The following is a 22,574-nucleotide window of genomic DNA, read 5'->3' as shown; positions in this document are numbered from 1 at the left end:
CCTCGAGCCCCAGGTGCTGCCCCCTCCCCCCTGCCGTTGGCTGTGCACTGCCTCCGCCCTCCCCGCTCTCCCGAGTGCCGGGGTGGGGTGAGCTGGGTGACCCCAGCACCGTCCCGGCCCCCCTCCCGCAGGCTCATTACAACTTTTGTAGAGTACGTTCTGCATCGCTGTCATGCCTGTGTCCTGTGTCCTGTTCTTTAATCATTTGGGGGTGGGTGGGTGAAGAGAGCAAGCCGTGGGGTGGGAGATGGGGAGAGGGTTTTTCTGTGCCTTTGAGGGCTTGGCCCTATCCCTGGAGGGGGTCTTGGGATGGATGTTTGGGTGCATTTCTGCAGGGCCCCCCCTCATCTCTGAACCTTCCCCTGCTCTCACAAGGCCCAGAATTCAGAGCTGATGGGGGAAAGTCCAGGAGCACTGGGACAGGATGGCCCAGAGCAGCTGCGTGAGGAGGGTGGCCCAGGCCCGGGCCCCACTCCCAGAGCCTGCGGCCGTGAGAACAGGGCCACGTTCTCTACCTTCCTGCCGCGGTCTGCCGGGCTTCGCCGGACACGGACGGAAGCCGTGTCCCAGCAGGCTGCCGTCCATCACCCAGGCCCCATGAGCCCCGATCTCAAGCCCCCCCTACCCCTGGGAGGCCTCCTCCAGTGGGGTCTCCATTTCCCTAGCCACTCCAGGCAGCTCTTGGGGCAGCCCTGTTTAGAACTCTCCTTTCTCCCAGGGGCAAGGCATCCCTTCATGCTGCAGGACAATGGGCTCTGTTTTCTCAGTCAAGCTTTGGGGAGGGCCCTGGAGTTGTTTTGGTCCATTCCCTACGGATGGATGGACGCTCTGCCAAGGGGAGTTCAAGACCCCCTCTCCCCTCCAGCATCAATCAGAAAGGTCCCTTGGACCTCAGTGGCTGAAAGGTTGCTTAGCAACCATCTAAGGGTTCTAGGCCACCTCCCTCCACTTTACAGATGAAAAAACTGAGCCCTACCAAGGGGAGGGGCCAGACCCAGAATACAGGTCTCCTTTCCTCACCGCCAAAGGGGCCAATGAGATGCGAGATTCTGCCTCCCAGGTTCTAAGGGGTTCATCTGCCAGCGGCCCCTAGTGGCCAGCCTTGTCACTGCACCTACCTCACGAAGGACTCCGCCAGTTCTGGCGTCATCGCAGGTCTAGGGAAGGACACGGGGATGAGGACTCAATGAGGACTCAATGACGAGAGAGGTGGATCCGAGCTTCAGCGCGGAGGCAGAGCTATCCGGGAGCAGTGAGGGCGGGCGCCTCCGAGGTCAGTGTGGCCCGAGGGCGGAAGCCAGGGGCGCGGGAGCTGGTGCGGCTCCAGAAAGCCTGAGCGGACACAGGGAAGGGAAAAAGTGTACACGTTAGAGACTCAACTTTCTCCACGCATTCCCCTAAAAACTTGGATCGAGGTTAGGGACATTCTTGCTAAAAGGTTGGAATAATCAACGATGCTTAGCCTTTCGGGATTAGAATCTGGTAAGAATATGGGCACTTCCCTGCACAGAATGCTCGCTGGGCGCACACACACACACTCACACACACACACTCATACGCAATTTCACGCACAACTTCAGGCAGCTCACGGGGCCCCAGGACTGCCGCGAAGTTGTGTCATGAGTGGGATTACGGATTCGGTGAGATGGGGGTGGCAGGACGAATCAGACACAGGAAGGGCCTTCTCCGGTATGTGGCACGGGCTTGTCACTTGACAGAGGAGGTGAGCTGAGGCCAGAGGGCAAGGGACTGGCTGAAGGTCACAGAGCAGCCAGCTGGGCATAGTAGGACCAGGTGTCCTGATGTCTCCCGTCGTTCCAGCTGCCTGCTGTCCCCATGTTAGACCAGTGGGGGGGGGGGACAACATGACACTCCTGCTCTCCCAGCGCACGCCCGTGCCACCTCCTCTGAGATAAGCCTGCGTTGCCCGGGAGGCGGCAGGACTCAGGAGACAGCCAGGTCTGGACAGCCAGACCCTCTCTGCCCCTTTCTAGCTGTGTGGCCTTGGATGGGCCCCCCCGCTGTTCTGAGCCTCTTTTCTCAGCTGTAAAATGGGTATTATAATGTATTCTAAAAACAGTGTTAATCCTATAGGTCATTAGGAGGGCAAAATGATATTGCGGGCTTTAAAGCACTTAACGTGCTGCCCAACAATTAGTACACATCGGTTAATAGCGTTCATGCTCATTGGTGGCCTGAAACAGACCCATTGCATCTGGGGTCCCAGTCACCCAGTAGAGGAGCCCTTGGCAGTCCTAGGCAGTCCCAGGGAGCCGCCTTGTGAGACTGAGACAGTTGCGAGTGAGTCCTTGCTGGACGAAACACATTAGCTCCCCAAGCTGGCACTGAAGGCAGCCTCATCTGACCAGCAGGGGGCGCTGAGAACCCAGCCAGTGGCTAAGGAATGGTCAGCTAGACAAGAGTGGGCCACCGTCCAGCGGCAGGTCCCCTGGGGAAGCCAGACTGTTCCTAGGATGCCCAAGGAGCTGGGCATCTTTTCTGGAGAGGGACTCACTGGCCAGGGTCCCCATTATGCCACTAGCTGAACTTTATCAACAGCTTTCCCTGGGGGAGGGGTTGGGCAGAGGGGGAGGAGGACCAGTGGCTCAGAAGGCGGGGAAGGAGCTGAAGTAAACCTACTGTTCTGGGCAGCCAGGGCCCCCAGGGCGTGCCCTGGTTGGATGCATGGCTCTGCCACGCAGACAAGCGTGCCTTTCCCAGTCTTGGAGTTCCCGTCTGCAAGTGCAGAGAGTCGTACCCCACGCTGCAGGCCAGTGGTGAGGGTGAGCTTTCCGTAAGGCACTCAGATCAGGCCTCGACACCCAGCAGTGGTTGGAGGAACTGCCTGAGGACCTGGTGGACAGGCATCTGGAGACAGGGAGGGCTCCCGGGGCATCAGCCAGGCCTGGGCATCCCTGGGCCGGTGGCAGAGAGAGCTGGCGTGCTGGGTTGTCCCCAGACTCCCCTGCCCATGCTCACCACACCTGCTGCTCAGCCTGGTCAGACGTCAGGGCAGAAATGGGAGGAATGACCGTGGCCCTGAACCCCAGCCCCACCCCCCCAGTGGAAAACACGGGCAAGGAGGGGAGGGAAATGGAGGGAGTGAGCACGTGTAGGCCCTTTTCTTGCTGGAAATGGAAACCACTTTTTACTATCATGTTTGATAGCAATGCATGTTCGATTTAAGTCAGATCAATACTCAACGGAACAATAATAATCCCAACTGCATAGGTGATGACATTGGTCATGACTGTATCTACTGCCAGCACGTGCCCTGTGTTCCGCACTGATTTCCGCACTGCAGGAGTCACCGGCACTCTCCCCAGAGACCTGTTGAAGTAAGTCCTATCCATCGTCCACTCCAAATCACCCTCTCAGAAGACTGAGGCTCAGAGAGGCCAAGTGGCCTCCCCAAGGTCACACAGCGAGAACTGGAACCTGGGTATGTCTGAGCCCAGAGCCTGGCTCCAGACCCTGTTCCTGGCCTCCGTGCTGTGCACGCCTCATGGCCCCCACTCCCCTTCAGCCCTGGCACTGGCCCCACCGGGCCCAGCGCCCATCCTTAAGGGTATTCCATATCCCAGGGTCCCTCACACACTGGGCTGTGGTGCTGCCCTGACTCAGAGGGAGGGAGCAGATGACCCAGTTGGCAGCTGGGTTACTAGCAGCCCCAGCTCTGGGTTTTCGAAGACCTGACTCGTGTACTTCGGGAAGGTAGCCTGGACCTCCGTTTCCTTTCCCATGGGGGTCACAGACTGACAGCCCTGGGAGCCTCAGCCGTGTCTCCAGCAGCCCAGCACTGGCCCGGCCCCCCTTTCCTTCACCCCCTCACTCCCCGACCTGCCTCTGGGCATCACCAACCTGGCTTTGTCCTTGCAGAAGCGCTGGCAGCCTGGGAAGGCAGGATGGAGGTGGCAGGCAGCTGGAGCGGGCCGAGGGTCGGTCCTCAGAGGCGAGGCTGATGCGGAGATGCTCCGGCAATGGGGACCCCCCCTGCTGGAGCCCGGGGATCTCAGGGTGCCAGCCCCGCTCTCAGATGACCAAGATCTGAGCCAGAGGCCAAGCTTCTTCTCCCGAAGCTGGCTCGGCCCCACCCCTGTGAATAATGCCACTGGCCTCGTGGAGCCGGACCTCACTGGGCTTTGATGATTTGGGGGGTGGCGCGAATGGGTGGAAGACAAGAAGGGGTTAAAGGGCAGCCACCTGGGCTTAGAGCACAGAAATGGTTACATTGCTGAAGGAGGTTCCTTCCTAAGCGACCCTGTGCCCCCAGGGGCTTCCCAGGTCTCCAAACCCACCCGAGACTCTCAGGGTCCCCCTCCGGGCCCTGGGGCCAGGGCAGGGCATCTTCCCACCCCACCCCAACCACAATAATAATTAACCCCGGTGAACCCCAGCAAATAAAGATCTGAATCACAGAAGGGAGGAGTCACCGCTGCGGCAGGGTGGGGGACTCTGGAGGTCCCAGGGAGGACAGACCTAGCACCGTCTAACACGCCATCCCCCCCCCCACACCATTCTGGCTTGAGTACGTCCACGGGTACGTGGTCCGCTGGGGCCTGGGAGGAGGAGGGCCCACCTGTCTCGGGTTTGGACTTTGATTTTAGAAAGAGAGGAAGGGAGGGAGCTCTGAGAGAGAAACATTGACCGGTTGCCTGCCATACGTGCTCTGATCGGGTATCAAACCCACAACCCAGATATGTGCCCTGCTCTGGAATCTAATCCCCAACTCTTTTTTAAAGACTTTGTTTATTTATTTTTAGAGAGAGGGGAAGGGAGGGAAAAAAGGACACAAACATCAATGTGTGGTTGCTTCTCATGCGCCCCCTGCTGGGGACCTGGCCCATAACCCAGGCATGTGCCCTGACTGGGAATCGAACCGATGACCCTTTGGTTTGCAGGCCCGCGCCCAATCCGCTGAGCTACACCAGCCGGGGGTAGATGGTGGGGCAGGGGCAGTGGGAAACAATTACCATGGGGATAAAGACAGACGTGAGAAAGGGCAACACCTGACCGGGGTCGGAAGTCGGTGAGCCGTTGCTCTGATCGAGCAGGACCATGGTCTGAGGTACGGCTTGTGCCTGGAGGCCCTCAGAAGCCAAGCTGAGCAACTTAGGCCTTAGGCTGCGGGCCCACGGTCTCCAAAGTGGGGGTATGCACAACAGTCTACGGGGGTCCAGAAGAAAATATCAAAACTCCCATTGATAGTTACCCCACTCCTTTAAATCTCTGTTTCTTAGTATATACGAGGACACTAAGGCTCAGAGAGGTCGGGTAACTCACCCAAGGCCACACAGCTAGTGAACCAGCTAGATTCCAAAGCGGTGCTCTTCACCAATGCTGAGTGTTATGCAGACAGGTGAGGGGTTAGGTGGGGGCAGAGGCAGGTCGAGGGGAGGAGGGTGGCTGCGAGGAGTAGACAGCTCTCAGACCTGGCTGTCCCTGCCTTAGCAGCGGGCAGCGGCGGAGGGGCCTGCCTAGGCCTGGCCCCCAGGACCTGCTCTGAGAAGCCACTCAGGGGGCCTGGATGGGTGCGGGCCTGCCTACCCGGAACCTTCCATCCCAGGCTTCATCCTCATAGCGCATCCTCCCCTTTGTGAGCAGGACCCTGGGCCCAGGGGAGAGCAGGCCCAGGGACTGGAAGGAGGTCGGGAGGGGCTGGCAAAGAGGTAGGGGGAAGGGTTCAGTAAACCCACGCCCAGGTGCCACCCCCCACGGCCCAGGGAACCCCGATGCCAGCCCCGCTCTGCTTTCCTGCACTTCACGGCGCTGGGTGGATAGGCTCCATCTATCTGCTGATCTATACCTCTAAGAAAAAAACTATTACTGATTCAAAAAATAAAGCAACTGTTCTGATCAAAATGTAACACACAGAAAATGCACATCATCACAGTGTAGCAGGATAAACTGTTACACACTGAACAGATTCCAGAGTAACTAGCACCCAGATCAAGAAACAAAACATTTGCCAACCCCCAGAAAGCCCCAGGAACCCCTCCCGGTGATGACCCCGAATCCGACGGCCATCCTGAGCCTATTGCTGGGCCTCACCTGAGTGGAACCAGCCTGTGCTCTGCGTGACGTTAGCCAGCCTGAGGTCTGGGCTGCACAGACCTCCATGGCAGGCACATGCTGCATTTTATGTATCTATTCTTCTGTGGGTGGGGGGGGCACACTTGAGCTGTCCCCGTGTGTCCCCATTCTGAGCTCTGCTGCTATGAACGTGTTTGTATGTTCCTTTGCGTTCCTGTGGAATAAACACCTACCTGTGCACGTGTCCAGCTTTAACACAGCTTGTTCCGTCTTCAAAGAGAGTCTGCCTGGCCATTCTGGTTTTGCTCTGACCAGCTCTCCCGAGGTACGACGAACTACGATAAAACGCACCCCTTTGGAATGTACAGCTCAGGGACGTTGGACAAACGTGTCCACCACCACAGGCGAGACGCAGAACATTTCCATTCTCCCAGAAAGTTTCCTCGTGAGCCTTTGCCACTAAGGTCCACCCCCCAGCCCTCCCCAGGCAACTGTGGGGCTGACTCCTATCACTGTATGTTAGTTAGTTCCGCCCGGTCTCGAACTCCCGGCAAATGGAATCACGCGGTAAGAACTGTGGGCGCCTGGCCTCTCTCCCTCAGCACGCGGCCTGGGGGACGGCGGTCCGTCCGCACGGCTGCCAGCCGCTCCGTTCACGGCACGTGTTGTGTGAGCACACGCTCGGTTGTGCGACCGCTGTCCTGAGGTTGGACGCCGTGTAGGCGGTTTCCGGGTTGGCCGCGATGGACGACCTGGCTGTGGTCATTCAGGTGCACGCCCCTCCCCAGACGCGTCCTCCTTCATCCCTGCTGCGCGGATGGATGCCTGCGTGCGAGCTGGGTTGCTGGGCGATCGGGTGAGACCACCGGGGACCTTACAAGGAGTGGCCTCCCGACTGTCTCCCGAAGGGGCTGTGCCACCGTGCACGTGGGTCAGCCACAAAGGAGAGGACGGCTGCCCGCCCTTAGTGTCGCCTGGCTGTTGGATTCGGGCCCTTCTCTCGGGGCTGAAGGACTCGCTCGCGGGGGTTTCCGTTTGCATTTCTCTAGAGACTAAGGATTTCGAGCATCTTCCCGTGTGCTCCTTGGCCAGGTGTGCACTGGGTCCGATGGACTGTCTATTCCAGCCTTCCTGACTGCGTTACCCCCACCTTCCCTCCCTCCCTCCCCCTGCCAGCGACAGCCTCGGCGCCCCGTTGTTCCAGGGCGCCCGGTCTCCAGCCTCCCGCACTCCAGTGGCTGCTCCGCTGGGCCACACCACGCCAGCCGCTCCTGTGCTCCACGGCCCACCGCGGCTCCCAGGCCTGCAGGGCCAGCCCCAGCTTCTCGGTCCACCATCCATGCCGCCTCCAGCCACGGGCCCCAGCCTTCCCCTCCTTCCTTCCCTGAGAACCCCCCCACCTACCCCTGCCCCTCGCCTGGAGGACCCAGAATACCTTGTTCCCCTCCCTCTCCCCACCCCGCAACCTGTTTCCGTTTGTGCTAAAAGAAGCCGGCCTCTCTGCAGAAAGGCTGCCAGCGAGCCCCACCCCACGGGGACTCCTGGGTCCTCCCAGCCCAGCATCTGCCCCCTTAGGTGTCCAGGAAGGAGCCTCGGCCGGGAGGGCAGCTTCTTGGCACTAGAAGTTTCCCCAGTGGATGTGATAAAAGCTGCGGGAGTCCACCCTTACATGACATGAGAGTAACATTTAATGTGACTTTTATTTTTTATTTTTTCCCCAAAGATTTTATTTATTTATTTTTAGAGAGGGAAGGGAGGGAGAAAGAGAGAGAGAGAGAAACATCAATGTGTGGTTGCTGGGGGCCGTGGCCTACAACCCAGGCATGTGCCCTGACTGGGAATGGAACCTGCGATGCTTTGGTTCACAGCCCGCGCTCAATCCACTGAGCTATGCCGGCCAGGGCTAATTTGACTTTTAAAATTGTACAGACTCTTTCCCTGAAAATTCTAGGGCATCCAAAAGGCTCAAAGGTGGGCTAGGGAGAGGGGAGGGCACCGCTCCCTTGTCTGCCTTGAAAATCTCCGATAGAAACAGCAGACCACTGGGCCTGGGAGAGACGCCCCGGGTTCAAGCTCTGGTCCTGTCCTGCAAGAGCCGTGGGGTGCGTGCTGGGCAATTAGTTCATCTCTCTTGGGCCCCCCTCCACTGAAGGGGGAGAAATCGCACGACCTCATCAGTGTGTGAAAGTCAGCGGTGACTTCAGGGAGCCAGACTGTGTGTGCGTGTGTGGTGAGCACTGGTCTGTTAGACTGTAAGCCCCTTCGAACACCGGCCTGGTAAAAACATCTTGCCCTTTTATAAAGAACTGGAAGGACATCTCCTAAGAATTCATGAAGGAAACCACCAAGGAAGGCAGAGGGAATCAAAGTCACTAGGGTCCCTGACAGCGGCCTCCCCACCCCCACCCCTTCCTCCTCCTGGTCTCATCCCCCCCCCACCCGGCCCAAAGGTCACCCCGCTGAAAATGCTGCTGTCCTCACCAGCGCTGGACCCCATGCTAAAAGGGACTTCAGTGTAAGACTAGGGAGAAGGTAAAACGAAACAGAAAAAGGGAGGAAGGGAGTTTGCAGAGCTGCAGTGGCTTGTGCCCCTCAGTGGTGGATGGGGATCTGGGGTGCTGGGAAGGGGCTGGGACCCAAGATTTGGGGGTGCTGATTGCCCTGGTGCTGGCCTTGGTCCTGGGTCCAGGCCTGGGCACCCTGGACGGAGGGACTTGCAGAGGGGTCCCGTGGGGAATGGTGACGTCCGGATGTGTTTTCTCTACAGATGACCCTGTGAGCCCAGGGTCGCTGGACTGGGGAGCCTCCCCTCTGTGGCGCACCCCTCAGCCAGGGCTCCTGAGGAAAATGCTCAGGCTATGGGGTCAAAACGCTGCCACAAACCCAGCAGGGTGAGGGCACAGGGAGCTGTTGGAGGTTAGGCGGTCAGGGGCCCTGAGGGGTATCCGAGTGCGTCCTCGGCCACCTTGTCGCCTCTGCTCTGGGCTGGTCCTCGCTCCAGGGTCCAGAGGCCCTCGGTGCCCAGCGCGAACCTTCGCACCGGGGGCGGGTGCCCGGCGCCTGACTCCGCCCTGGCCCGCCCCCGCGCTTCTCCGCGCCTCTCCGGGTGTGCGGGTGCCGCACACACTCCGGGGCGTCCGGAGTGGTCCCTGGCCGGGCCCCATGGAAACGGCGCGCGGAGCACCGCAAGGGAGCGCAGGGGCCGAGGCGCTGCTGGGCGAGCTGCAGGCGCGGGTCCAGGACGTGGTGAGGGCGAGCTCGTGGTGGGAGCGCCACGGCGTGGATTGCGCCATCCTCGCCCTCAGCCTCCTCTCCTTGCCGCCTGGTGAGGGACACGGGGACCGGGAGACGGGAGGCTGGACCGGGCAGGGGGTGCGGGGGAGGGGACGAAGAGGGCTGCAGGGGAGGGTGGAGCTGGGGAGATGCTGTCGGCCCGGGACCCCAGCATGCAGAGTCACACCCCAAACTGAAAGTCTGGTTGGAGTGTCCTGCCCTGTGTCGCCAGAGGACGTGGGTGCTGCAGGGAGAGGAGGGCTGGCACGAAGGGCAGAGGAGGGCGAAGCTGAGAAGGGTCTCAGAGAGGCTGGGAGGGAGGAGGTGGCCTGCGGCAGGGGAAGGGTGTTCCGTGGGGCCACCAGGGATGGGGGGAGGAGGGGGGCGACTGTTTTCCTGGACCTCTCCTGGCCTGGACCCCCCCACAATGCCCAGAGGTCACTGCCTTGGCTAGGGCCCAGAACCAAGACTCCTGGAACCCCCTCGAGGAGCGAAGGGGCTCTGTTTTGTCCTGTAGAGCGAGCCCCCCCACCCCCACCCCAGGCCATAGTGGGACCCGCCCACCGCTGCTTGTGGCAGCCCCCAGAGCTGGACCCCCTCTGGTCTGGGCTTCCGGGGGCCGGGAGGGGGTGTCTGAGCCCAGGTCTCCAGAAGCCAGAGAGAGACCCTGCCCTGCTCGCCCTGCAGGGTTCCTGTGCCTGAGCTCCGACCATGTCCTGGTCTTCGCCCTGGGCATCGCCATCCTGGGCGTGTGCCACTACACGCTCACTGTCAAGGGCAGCCACCTGGCCACGCACGGCGCCCTCACCGAGTCCAAAAGCTGGAGCAAGATCTGGGCACACTTCTTCGTGGAGGTGAGCCTGGGCAGGGGCGGGGGTGGGGGCAGGGGTGGCTGCTGGTGCCGGGTGGGCCACCTCATGGCTCCGGGCCAGCATGCAGGTGTGTGCAGCACGCACGCCAGGATGCGTGCGTCTGTTGGGGTGTGCATCCAAGCGTGCAGCATGCACTGTAGTGCGTGTGTCTGGGTGTGCCGCTGAGGGTGGTGGCCCCTGGGGGCAGAGAGCCGCACGAGGGGTGCGTGAGCATGCACCCATGGCAGTGGACTCCGCCCGGGCGCCCCCGTTTCTCCTGGGGGCGCCCACTCACCTCTGCAGTGTCGGCCCAGGAGGTGACAGAACTTCCTCCTCCGACCAGGACCCCCGTGCCTCCTGGTTTTGGAATCAGGGTTTGAAATGTAAGCCACAGGCAGAAGGGGGCGGGGAGCAGGTGGCGGGTGTCGCAGGGCCCCAGCCCTGGAGCGTGCGCCCCGCTGGTGCCTGGCGGTGGCCGAGCTATCCTGAGGCGGCTTCTCGTTGCGCCCCCCGCCCCACAAGTCTGCTTCAGGAAGGACCCTCCCCTCTCCTGACCCTGCGCCCCACTCCTCCCACCCCGCCCCATCGGTCTCAGCCTTGGAGCCCACAAGCAAGGCCAGGGAGGCAGAGGTGTCTGGCCGGGTTGCCCCTCTCTCTGGTCCCTCCCTGGTCCCTCTGCGGAGCTGGTTCCCTCCCCTCTCTCCTCCAGGTGGATCCTCACGGGGCCAGCCAGGCAGGGGGAGGGGCAGGGCGCAGCCTTTGGAGCTGAGCTCCTGGCTCCTGGCTCCTGTGCTGGAGTCCCAGCCCCGCGTGTTGACTCAGCACGTTGTTGTGCGAGTGTGAGCGTCGTGAGCTAACAAGCAGGAATAACCGCACCACCTCCCCCCCGCGAAGCCGGCCCCAGGATTCAGTGTGGGGCTGGGGCCTGGCTCTTCCAGGCTCCATGAGTGTTAGCTTTGTTTTCCTTTTCCCTCCCCAGGGAACATGCAGTCAGCAGCAAGGAAAGGGTTAGCAGCAGCCTCTGGTGTTTGTCAGTATTGTTTGTTTCTAACTGAAAGGTGGATACAGTTGCGCAAAGCCGACAGAACTGTGTGCGTGCGTGAGTGTGCGTGTTTAGGGTCCGTGGGCGGTGGCGCTGGCCCCCCAACCTGCTCTCGGCGTTGCACAGAGGACATGCTCTTGCTGCCCGGGACCCCCTTCTTGTTGGGTCCTGCACTCTCCCTCAGCCTTGACCTTCAGGAGACCCTGTCACAGTAGAATAGTCCAGTCCTCCAGTCCACAGCCGTAGGTGTCAGCCGAGTCTCCCGGGCTTTCCTGGGGCACCCAGCGTGCGCCGGGCCTGTGTCAGGGTCTGCTGGCCGCAGCTGGGGTGGGCAAAGACCTCCCCTCTCTGACCCACTGGCTCTGGGGGGAGGAGCAAGCAGGATGGAGGGGCCGGTGACACTCCAGGTTGTTGTGTCTCTGCAGAAGTGTCCCCAGTCATGCACGCCTCCCCACGCCCGCACGGACCTGCCTCTGAAGACCCACTTCCGGTCTTCCTGAGACCGTTCCAGTCTTCCTACTGGCGTAGCTCTGACCCTCCTTCCAGCCCACAGATAACCCTGACCTCCCCCTGCAAGAGCACCTGCCCCTCCCTGTCCGGAGTGATGCCACAGGGGCTGCTATATTCTTGGGGCCTGCCAGTGAAGGGCTGCAGTAAGGTGGGGGGCAGGGCCGCCCTGGTTTCGGTACTGAAGTTTGGGAAGGGTTGGCTCCTGAAATCAGAGGGCTTTAGAGACGGCCCCCCCCCCCCGCCCCAACGCTGCAGGCCACTCACAGCCAGGGTGCTGTTGGGGGTCAGAGGGAACAGGCTGCTCCACTGGGTCAGCTCCAAGCCCCCCTCCACAGCTGGCTTTGTGCCCCTGGGGGGCAAGTCACAGCTGGGCCACAGGGCGCACAGGCCAGCTCTGCCCCCAGGAGGGCGTGTCACCAGGGGACACCCTCACCTTCGTTCAAGTCCTGTGTGGTGGTGGAAACAGAGCCGAGAGGCCCGGCCGGCCCATCGTTCTGGAATGTTCTCTTCCCACGAGTTCAGCTGGGCCATCACCCTCAGGGCTGTCTCTCTGACCTGCTCTCTGCTTTCCTGCACCTGAGCCCTGAGAGGTGTTAAGACTGCACAGGCTCAGCCGTGACTTTGCTTTTTATTTTAAAAAGTTCGATTATGGGGCAAACTCAGATCTGTACCCCATAACATGTTTTTATGAAAAAAAAATATTTATTTTGAAAATAATTACAGATCCACAGGGTGTTGCAAAAACAGGATAAGCAGTCCAGTGCACCCTCTACCTGGCACAGGTGTGCACCTGTGCGTCGTTCCACGCCATTTCCCAGACTACTATGCAGGCTCCCACACCCCTGGGAAGCAGCCCTTTGCCCCCCCACCCCCAGCTTTCGTGTGGCTTCCTCAAGGCCGAGCCCGTGGGTCCGTGAGCCTGGCTCCTGGTGGCGGCGCCCCTGGTGGGGAGTGAGGCCAGGCTGACGCCCCTGGAGGGCTGCTTAGAGAGAATGAGGCGGGGTTGCTTCCAGGGGGAGGGGCCGCCCAGCAGGTTGGGCGGGGATGTTTGGGGGCTGAGAAGGTGTCTGTGGAGCTTGAGTGGGCGGTGGCTGAGCAGCGCTCTCGCCGTCATGGAGCTTCTGCTCCCCCCAGCCCTCCACCGGGTGCTGAGGACACAGCCTGAGTAAGGCGCATGTCCAGTTCCCCAGGGGCTCGGAGTCAAGTGGGGGATACAGACACGCCAATGGCATCAAAGTCATAAAAATCCTGATTACTATACCACCTGACACTTTGTGGCTGCTTCCTGTGTACTTGACACACATTAGCTCATTTAATAGCCACACCTCCTTTGCGAGGTCAAAGCCATGATTAGCTAATCATGGCTTTGTGCACGAGGAGACACTGGTCGGTCTGGGAGGTTAAGTCGCTCGCTCAAGGCCGCTCAGCTGGTCCGTGGCGGGGCTGGGCGCGGGGCGGGGAGCACCTGCGGGTGCGTCCACCAGCAGGCGCGGAGGCTGTGAGCACTGAGGTGGGGGGCTCGGGGACCCCGGCACGTCGGCAGACCTTTTTGGCTATCACAGCTGGTGTGTGTGCGTGCACGTTACTGGCATCCAGTGGGTGGAGACCACGGATGCTGCTAACCGTCCTACGCTGCACGGGGACGGGCTCTGGGAATGCAGAATGACCCGGCCCCAAATGTCAAGAGTGCCCAGGCTGAGAAGCCCGGGGCAGGAGGGACAGAGTCCGGAGGGGGCGCTGCCGGGACAGGGCTGGCCGGGCCCAGCGCAGGACGGCGGTTTCACGGGGAGCAGACAGACGCACAGTCAGCGGCACAGACCGGGAAACAGCATAATGCCTGAGGGGGCCGCAGAATCTAACCAGATGCCGTCATCTGCGTGCAGTCTCCTCTTCTCGCCTGCACCCACCCGAGAACATCTCGACAGGAGTGAGAATTCCAGCGTTATAGAAAGAGCCTCCAACCTGCTCGTGTTCATATAAAAGGGCAAATCGTATGCGGGCTGAGTGTGTCCTGCGTCACACATCACACGCGACGCACCGCGCAGGGAGCCCGTCTCCCGCGCACCCTCACGTCTGGGCACGTGGCTGGGAGCCTGGCCGAGAGCCTGGCCCCCGAGGGTCTGGTTCAGGCTCCGTGGTCCCTGACGCGGCTGCCCCGAGTGCGATCAGCTTCCGCTCTGGGAGGCGCTGCAGAGCTTGCGCCAGGAGGAAACCCAGCCTGGTCACGGGGCCGACGGCTGACGTCTCCTCCTTCCTCCTCCTCCCTCCTCCCCTTCGGCAGCCACCGCTGTGTCCATGAGTCTGTGTCTGTGCTGTTTATTCGTCGTGGTTTTTTAGGTTCCACGTGTCAGTGAGATCACACAGTGCTTGTCCCTCCGACTTATTTCACTACGCATAGCGCCCCCTCGGTCCCTCCATGTTGGTGCAGATGCGAGAGTTCATTCTTTTTTGTGGCTGAGTCACATTCCATTGCAGTGAACAGAGGGACGCGTATACTGTTTTCAAGTTAGTGTTGTTGCTGTCTGCGGATGAATACCCAGCAGTCCCACTGGCGGGATCCTACGGCAGCCCTATTTTTAATGTTTGAGGTGCCCCCCTACTGTTTTCCGTGCTGGCTGCACCGACCTGCAGTCCCACCAGCAGTGCCCGCGGGTTCCACTTTCTCCACGGCCTCGCCGACACTTACTCATTGATTTATCGACGATCCAGCTGGCGTTGCTGGAGGAAAGAAGCAATGCACAGAGGGTTGGCCCTGGAGCAGGAGGACGCGGAAGGAGCGGTTACAAACAGCAGCCCTTTCCAGTTACTGGGATAGACCGTGAGGTTCAAGACACACCCTTGCCTGCGCCCAGGCAGGCTGATCTCAGGCCATCCGGACAGACCCCGGCTGCGGCCCCCTCGTGCCCACCGCCAAAGGCTGCTACCACTAACTCAGCCTACCCAGGAGCCCCAGCGGGCGTGTGCTCTCAGCAGGCAGGTCCTCGGAGACCAGCAGGCCAGGAAGAGTCGTTGCTTCAGCCAACACGTTGCCTGCCCACCTTCTGCAGCCTTCCCCAGGTTCTGTCCATGTACAAGGTTACAGAAACAGCAAATCCCACCCCCAGGGGTTACGTCACCCCAGAGCAAAGCGGCTGGTCCTGTGGGATCTCCGCAGCCACTCCACAGGTGCTGAATAAGCATGTACCTTCCTGCCCTCTGCCTTCTCGGAGGGCCCTGTGCCCTGTCTGTTGTGAAACTGCTGTTGTGACATTATGAACCGTGCTCCTCAGCGTCCTTTAGATAGAGCTTCTGGTGACCTTTCATCCTCATTTCGTTCCAAAGGAGGAAGTCTCTGGGCACAGAGGGGGAGGGAGGTGGCCTTTGTTATCTTTTGTCTTCTCCTGGACCCGCCTCCGCTGCAGGGGCCTTATGGCTTTTACCTTGGATGAAAGCCGGGTTCAAATTCCGCCCCTGTTACCTAGCTGGCTGAGTGACCTGGGGTGGCCACAGGGCCTCTCTGTATCTCGGTTTCTGCCTCTGTCAACTGTGGATGACTCCACCACTGACCCCTGGGCTTGGAAGGTCAACAAGTCACGTATGTGAAGGGCAGAACGCTGAGTACTGGCCTCTGCTCTCTGTGAAGGGCTCCCGGTGATTGGCATCGGAAAGCCCTTCTCTTCCTGTTCTCCCGGAAACGGGCAGGCCGCGTCTCCAATACAATTAGCAAATCTCCTGGCCTGGGTAAAAATATTGCAAGAGGCCGATGCCTGCATGCTCATTTGCATGTATCTGCATAAGGAACGCCTTAGCCCCTCTTTGCAACCAGATGACTGGCCCCAGAGTCAGAGAGCTGCTGCTCGGGACCAGCTATGGAGAACCCCGAGAATGCCATGGAAGAGCCGCCCCTAGGGAGACGCTGGCTCTCGGCACCCTCACCCCAGGGGCCACCCTCCTGGACAGTTTGGGAGGTGGCCTGTCTTCACCTCCGGACCACTGACACACCCCGCCCTTCCAGCTGCAGGCTCAGGATGCAGAGCAATGCTACGAAGGTATAGGTGTTTCTCTCGGAAACACAAAAGGATCGTAGCCTGGTGCCAGGGACTCGACCTGCAGTGTGTCCAGTCCTCTCGGGCCTGCAGGCTTTTCCGGATGGTCAGGGGCAGAATGGCAATGGGGGTGGAGCTGGCCGCTGGCTCCCTAGTGCTTTGCAGCCCCGTGCCAAGTGGACGTGGCCGCTTTGACCGGCTGCCACTCTGTGGCCACCGACACCCGAGAGTTGATGGTCAGGACTAATGAGCTGGGGGTGTGAGTCAGGCAGTAAGGCCCTGGACTGGAAGTGTGCTTGAGGCTGCCAAAGGTCCCGCTTTGCCTGACTGGGCTGGCGTGGACCCCGGTGCCCTTTCTGGCCCCTCCGGTAGGTGTGCACGGCCTTCCCCGCAGAGGACGCCAGGCACGGGCACGTCAAGATGCACCACGGCTACACCAACGTGCTGGGCCTGGGGGACTCGAGCACCTGGAAGGTGCCTCGCCTCAACCGCTACGTCTACATGTTCCTCGCCCCTCTCTCCATTCCCGTCCTGACCCCTCTGGTGGCTGTCGGTGAGTGCGCTGGGGCTGGGGCGGGCCGGGGCCGGGCCGGGTCTCTGCACAGGGCTGCTCGCCCTTCTCTTCCTCCCCTCCTCCCCCTGCCCCGGAGGCTGCCTGCGGAGGAAGCAAGGAGCCCCGAGGGAAGACAGAAACTTTCTGAGACGGCCAGGCAGGGTGGAAAGAGCCTCAGACCCAGGGCCAAGTCTGGGTAGTGACCACAGGTGGCTTACTTGGCCTCTCTGAGCCTCAGGCTCTCGCCTGCTCCTCGGGTGCGATGGGAAAGCAGTGCGAGGTCATGGATGGAAAAATACTTTGTAAACGCCTCGTGCTGCATAGCACGTTAGAATTTTTAATGCCACAGGAGCAAATCGTACGGTGGAAGGAGCAGGAGCCGGACCTGGGTTCAAGCCCCACGCCGCCACTTCCTACCAGTGTGACGTTGGTCAAGTTGCTTAATGCTCCATTGGCTCACCCACAACGTGGGTGAATCCACTTTCCAGGGCTGCGTGTGCATGAACACACTAGACCCCCCTAGCTAGCACCGCTGAGCCACCGGGGAACCAGCGTACGGATCTGAACCTCGCCCGCCCCCCACTGTATTTCTTGCCCCTTCCGGCAGAGCGGCTGAGGAAGGTGAAGCCCAGGGCTGCTCTGTGGACGCTGGGCCTGATCTCCCTGGGCCTTTACTCTCATTACTGGCTGCTCCTGAACGTGTCCGGCTTCCGGAGCCCCGGCTCAGCCCTGGTCTGCATGCTGAGCACCAGGTCGCTGCTGGCCCACCCTTACCTCCACATCAACATCTTCCAGGTGAGGCGCTGGGGGCCGGGGGCGCGTTCTCCACCTGAGCAGGCACCCCCCACCCTCCTCCCACCCAGCCCTCCACTTTCTCTCCGTGGGTCCTTGCAGAGAGTTTGGGTCTCAGGGGAGGAATTTGCTGCTTTTCAACACTGGCTGCCACTCACATGGGGACTGAAGGTTTGTGAAGAACCTTCTGTGCACAGGGCACTTGCTTAAGCCCTGTGGGGACACTGTGACAACCCCCCGGGAAGGGGCATGGGGACCATCACAGAGCCCCAGCACCGGCCAGGAGGCGGGCAGACAGAGGAGCTGGAAGGGCAGGGCTCAGCGCACGGTACAAAGGCCCCCGTTCCCCGGGCCGGGGGCCTGCGGCCCCTTCCCAGCACTCACCTCAGCCGCCTGGGTGACAGAACCCCAGGGGTGGCCCTCGGCCCGAGGTGCTAGAATGGAAGCTCCGTCCACTTCACATCCCTCAGACTTAGGGCGGTGCCTGGCAGGGGAGGCATTTATGCAAACCTGTTGGACGAAAAAAATATTTGCAGCTACGTGAGCTTGACCTTGAAGGACAAGCAGGATTCTGATTGGCGACAGCAGCAGAACAGGGCCTCTCCAGGATGAAGCCCAGACAGTGACATGAGCGTGAACAGTGGGTGCTGAGAGCCCCTGGGGCCCGAGGGGCCCCCGGGCCAAGCCCCTCACTGCACAGGTGGGGAGGGAGGCCCAGAGACGGACGAGACGTGCTTGGGGCCCAGCCCCCTCACGCCTCTACCAGGTCCACGGGAGTGGGGGCACGAGGACCCACGGACCCCTGAGTGCTCCGTGAAGACACCCGGGGCAGGGTGGGAGGCGTGGGACCGGCTCGGGCCGTGACCCACGCGTCTGTCACAGCACATCGGGCTGCCCATGTTCTCCCGGGACAAGAAGCCGCGGCGGATCCACATGATGAGCCTGGGGGTGCTCAACCTGCCGCGGCTGCCCGTGCTGGACTGGGCCTTCGGCCACTCCATCGTCAGCTGCCACGTGGAGCACCACCTCTTCCCCAAGCTCTCCGACCACATGTGCCTGAAGGTAGGCGGGGGTCGAGCCGGAGGGGCTGGGACGAGGAGACTGCTGGAGAGCAGAGGGTGGGCACCCTGCAGTATTTGCCTGAACACCGAGTCCCCCAGCTGGCAGGAGAGATGACCCAGGGTACGAGCAGGGTACGAGCAGAGTGTGGGGTTCCGATCGGAGACACGTGGACTTCTTTTTTTTTTTTAAGATTTTATTTATTTATTATTTTTAGAGAGCGAAGGGAGGGGGAGGGAGAGAGAGAGACATCAATGTGCAGTTGCTGGGGGCCATAGCCTGCAACCCAGGCATGTGCCCTGACTGGGAATTGAACCTGCGATGCCTGGTTCACAGCCGCGCTCAATCCACTGAGCTACGCCAGCCAGGGCACACGTGGGCTTCTTATCAGCGGTGCGACTCAGTGAGGTCACTGGCCGTCTGTGAGCCTCAACTTCCCGGTCTGTTCTGGCAGAGGAGTCAGCAGTGCTCATGTTGACAGGCTTTGCGCAGGAAGTGGAGAAATGGATCTGAAATGCTGGGCACACAGTAGGTGCTGCACAGTAGGTGCTGGCGAGAGGGAGCTGAGGCAAGGTGGACTATCATGCAGCTGGGAGCCCGGCTGGGGGCCGGTGTATGTGGCTTTTCCCTCACCCGCCGGGATGGGGAGAAGCGGGAATCCTTCCAGCCGCCCAGCCCCCGCAGAGCATCCTGGAGCAAGGCAGATGGGAGCTGGGGCTGGGAAGAGGAACGTCCCACCTGCGGATGGGCCTGCCTGCCATCCCCTCTCAGCCGCCCCCTCCCTTTCCCTCTGGCAGGTGAAGCCCGTGGTATCCCAGTTCCTCCGGGAGAAGCAGCTGCCTTACAACGAGGACACCTACCTCTCTCGCTTCTGGCTGTTTCTCAGTCACTACGAGGAGCTCATGGTGCAGACCCCGCCCATCACGGAGCTGGTGGGGCTGCAGTGAGGGGCGGGCTGGCACAACAGCCACGCTGCCCCCCTCCAGGGCCCAGTGCTTCTGCTTCTGCTTGCCCTTCCCCCGTGGGTGTGGCTGGGCTGCTGGGGGCAGACCTGGAGCACAGAGGCCCTGCGGGGGGCAGGGAGGCAGGGAGCTCATGCTGGGGGCTCCGCACGGGAGGGTCACCTGCCCTGCTTGCTTTTCTGGGCTTTGAGGGCTGTCTGGAGGAAAGGAAGAGAGGTGGCTGGGGACTCTGGGCATGCTGGCCGACTCTGTCTCAGGAGTGAACGGCTGGATTCCTCCCCCACTCTGCCTGAGCCTTGGTAGGGGTGAGGGAGGGTGATGGGGTGAGGAGGGCTGTGCAGGGGGCAGGCCAGGAGGGGGCATTGAGAGAGCAGGGCCGGCCCTCAGCTAGGGCCTCCCTGGCGCCAGGCGAGTTGCACCCTTGGCTACTGCTTCTTTGTGTGCCCTCGGAGCCTCTGTCCCTTAAGCAGCCCTCGCCCCAGGGACCACAGGGGCGACTCTCCTAGTTCCCCAGCCGGAGAAGCCTGTGCCAGACCCCGGCTCAGGAGCGCCCAAGAGCCACGGCATCGGCAAGGTCAAAGTGCATGTGTTCTCTTTTACAAAGAGAACATTCTGGGTTCTGGAAGGAAGGGGAGAAAGAGTATGAGTAGCTTTGAGCATGGTCTTGGCTAGCTCCAGAGAGTCTGCTTTGCTCCGTGTCATTTAGCGGTGGACCTGGGAGAACTACCAGGTGAGAGAGAGAAAAATCACTGGGAGGGAAACTGAGGCTGGAGTGGGTGAGGGGCGCAGGGCCCGGGGGACAGCTGGCCTTAGAGAGGAAAGGGGGAGGAGAAGGAGCAGGCCAAGAGCTGGAGGCCAGGGGCCGGGCTGGGCTGTGACAGCCTGTGAGGGGGTGGGGATGGGAGGGAGCTGCTGACGCCAGCCCGCCAGCCCGAGGAAGAGGTCAGGGTGCTGGGGACACCACCGCGAGTCAGCCTATGCGGGCAGACTTGAGAGGGGGCTGGGGCCGCCCTGCCGAGGGTGCTGGAAGAGGGGCTGCAAGGAAGGGCCCAGCTGGAGGCTGATGGGGGGACAGACACGGAGGCCAGAGCAGAGGTGTGTCACCTCGGTCGGCGCTGTGACAGCTTGGCCAGATAATGCTTTGTTGACGGACGTGTAGCAGCATCCCTAGCTTCTCCCCGCTGAGCGCCAGGCGTCCGAGTGGTGGCAGTGGGAGTGTCTGAAGGCACTGACGAGTGTGCCCCAGGGGGCAAGGTCATCCCTGGTGGACAACACGCACAGTCGCCTTCTGAGCACACAGGTGCCTTCTTTCCAGTGAAGTCCTTGCAGGGGTGAGGGCCTGCCGACCCTGATGAGGAGAGGCCAGCAAATGGGACAGGGCAGAGGGGCAGATGGCGGGTGGAAGGCCTTCTCTAAGCCTGGTCCTGTTGGAGAGCCCTTCTCCGGCGTGGCCTTAGGTGGCTCTGGTGGGCGCTGCCATGTGCCCCTCCGGACCCTTTTCCCCACTCCTCTCCTCCCTGCCGTCCTTGGCCCAAGGCCACAGCCCCTGTCACACCCTCTCCTGCAGCTACAGCCTGCATGGTCCCTTAATGCTGCTGTCATCTCTGTACAAAGTCCCTTCCTTAAACTCTCCGAGGTCAGCACTTTTAAGGGAGCCACCCGTGCCCCCTGGGAGGCTGACTGACGGAGCACAGTTTGAATCCCAGCAGCCCCTCGGACCCAGGCAGGCTGGGCAGCCTCCCCAGCCTCCTGTGCCTTCCCGCTGCTCTTCCAAAGTGCATCCGGAGCTCAGACATGGCCTTCAGACCTGTGAGCGGGACTAATCAAATGGCCAGCTCTCCACATGAAAAATGCAGCGTCAGAAAAGGCCCCATGGCATCGTCCCGCCTCGTGATTAAAACCATCCTAATACAAAAATCAGTGAGTCACTGTTATCGATCCGGGCCTGAGTGCGAGCGGGCAGCCGCTGGAGGCCCTGGTCCCAGACTTGGCTGTGCCACAGGCAGCTGGGGCGAGTCGCTTGGATTACTCGGAGACTGGATTCTCTGTCACTCCGAGAACGTGGACTGGGACGCACGGGGCTTGCGAGGCGAGGGGAGGGGACAGGAGGGTATGAAGCCCTCTGAGGGCTCTGCAGCGACCTAAGATCTACTGCGCACGGGTGTACGAGAGGCGGTAACATTGACGATGATAGCTAACATGTATTCAAAACTTAGAGCACATTTTTTTACCTATTCTATTTAATTTTTAATCTTTACAAGAACCCGGTGCTATTTTTTCTTTGTGTTACATGCTGTGAAGATAAGCCTTGGAGGGGTTACATTTCTCCCTCCGTAAGTAGCGGAAGAAGGATTTGAGCCCGGGGTGTCCGACTCTGGAATCCCTGCTCTTCACCACCGACAGTAGTGCCTCTGGGAGGGGAGCCCTGTAGGGCCTTCTGGCATATCTGACCCTGAGTCTCCTTCCCTTCCTCCCGTGTGAGAGGAAAATGAATGATTTGATCATCAAGACAAATTGTGGACATCCACTATGCGCCCCGTGCTGGGCAAAGGTCTGGGGATGTAAGCGTGGACGAGAGTGGGCCCCAGCCTCCGGCGCGTGCAGTCTCAGGTGGGAGTTAATCAGCTCTTTCTGGAAAAGGGCCAGATAGTAAATATTCTGGGCTTTGTGGACCACGTGGTCTTTGTCACAAATACTCAAAGCATTTTGTGCCATCCAAGTGCAAAACAGCCATAGAGATATGTAAAGGAATGAGCGTGACTGTGTTCTAATAAAATGTTTATGAATGTGTGTAGTTTTCACATGTCACAAAATATTATTCTTTACATTTAAAACAACCATTTGCTGTTGAGACTCGGAAATCTGATTTAAAAAAAAAAAAAAATAAAAAAAATAAAACAACCATTTGCCCTGGCTGGCGTAGCTCAGTGGACTGAGCACAGTCTGCGAACCAAAGCATCGCAGGTTCGATTCCCAGTCAGGGCACATGCCTGAGTTGCAGGCCATGGCCCCCAACAACCGCACATTGATGTTTCTCTCTCTCCCTTCCTCCCTCCCTTCCCTCTCTAAAAATAAATAAATAAAATCTTTAAAAGAAAAACAACAAAAAAACCCCCCACAACCATTTAAGAATGTCAAAACCATTAACGTGTGGGTTGTACAAAACCAGCCAATGGGTAGGATGTGGCCTGCCGTAGTTTGCCTGTTACTGGTCTGGCGGGAGAGGCACACACGCAATGACGTGTTAGAAATGAGAACAGTAGGGGCCCGAGGCGTTCCCGGGGGTTGGCCATGTGTCATGGCCCATGTCTTGATCTGGGTGGTGGTTACACGATTCCATGCTTGTGATGACTCATCAGACAGTACACTTCTGATTGGCACACTTTTCTGTTTGTTACAGTTCGATTAAAAAGATAATGAAACACGAGAAGGCAGTATAGTAAGTAATAATACGGTAGAGTGTTAAGAGCACCA

The 22,574-nt window shown here is 60.2% G+C and overlaps 1 protein-coding gene across 1 annotated transcript; it reads left to right on the top strand.

Moving 5' to 3' along the window:
• Positions 1-9,114: 9,114 nt before the first annotated feature.
• Positions 9,115-21,017, top strand: FADS6 (fatty acid desaturase 6). The gene is made up of 6 exons (XM_045836853.1): positions 9,115-9,358; positions 9,994-10,160; positions 16,107-16,287; positions 16,895-17,082; positions 17,962-18,141; positions 18,936-21,017. The coding sequence occupies exons 1-6, from the start codon at positions 9,196-9,198 to the stop codon at positions 19,083-19,085; spliced, it is 1,029 nt and encodes a 342-aa protein (XP_045692809.1). The 5' UTR covers positions 9,115-9,195; the 3' UTR covers positions 19,086-21,017.
• The last annotated feature ends 1,557 nt before the right edge of the window (positions 21,018-22,574 follow it).

This window comes from Phyllostomus hastatus, unplaced genomic scaffold (genome assembly GCF_019186645.2).
Source record: "Phyllostomus hastatus isolate PE091 unplaced genomic scaffold, TTU_PhHast_1.1 phas_contig_210, whole genome shotgun sequence".
Taxonomy (NCBI): Eukaryota; Metazoa; Chordata; class Mammalia; order Chiroptera; family Phyllostomidae; genus Phyllostomus; species Phyllostomus hastatus.
This window is presented reverse-complemented; position numbering and strand designations above follow the sequence as displayed.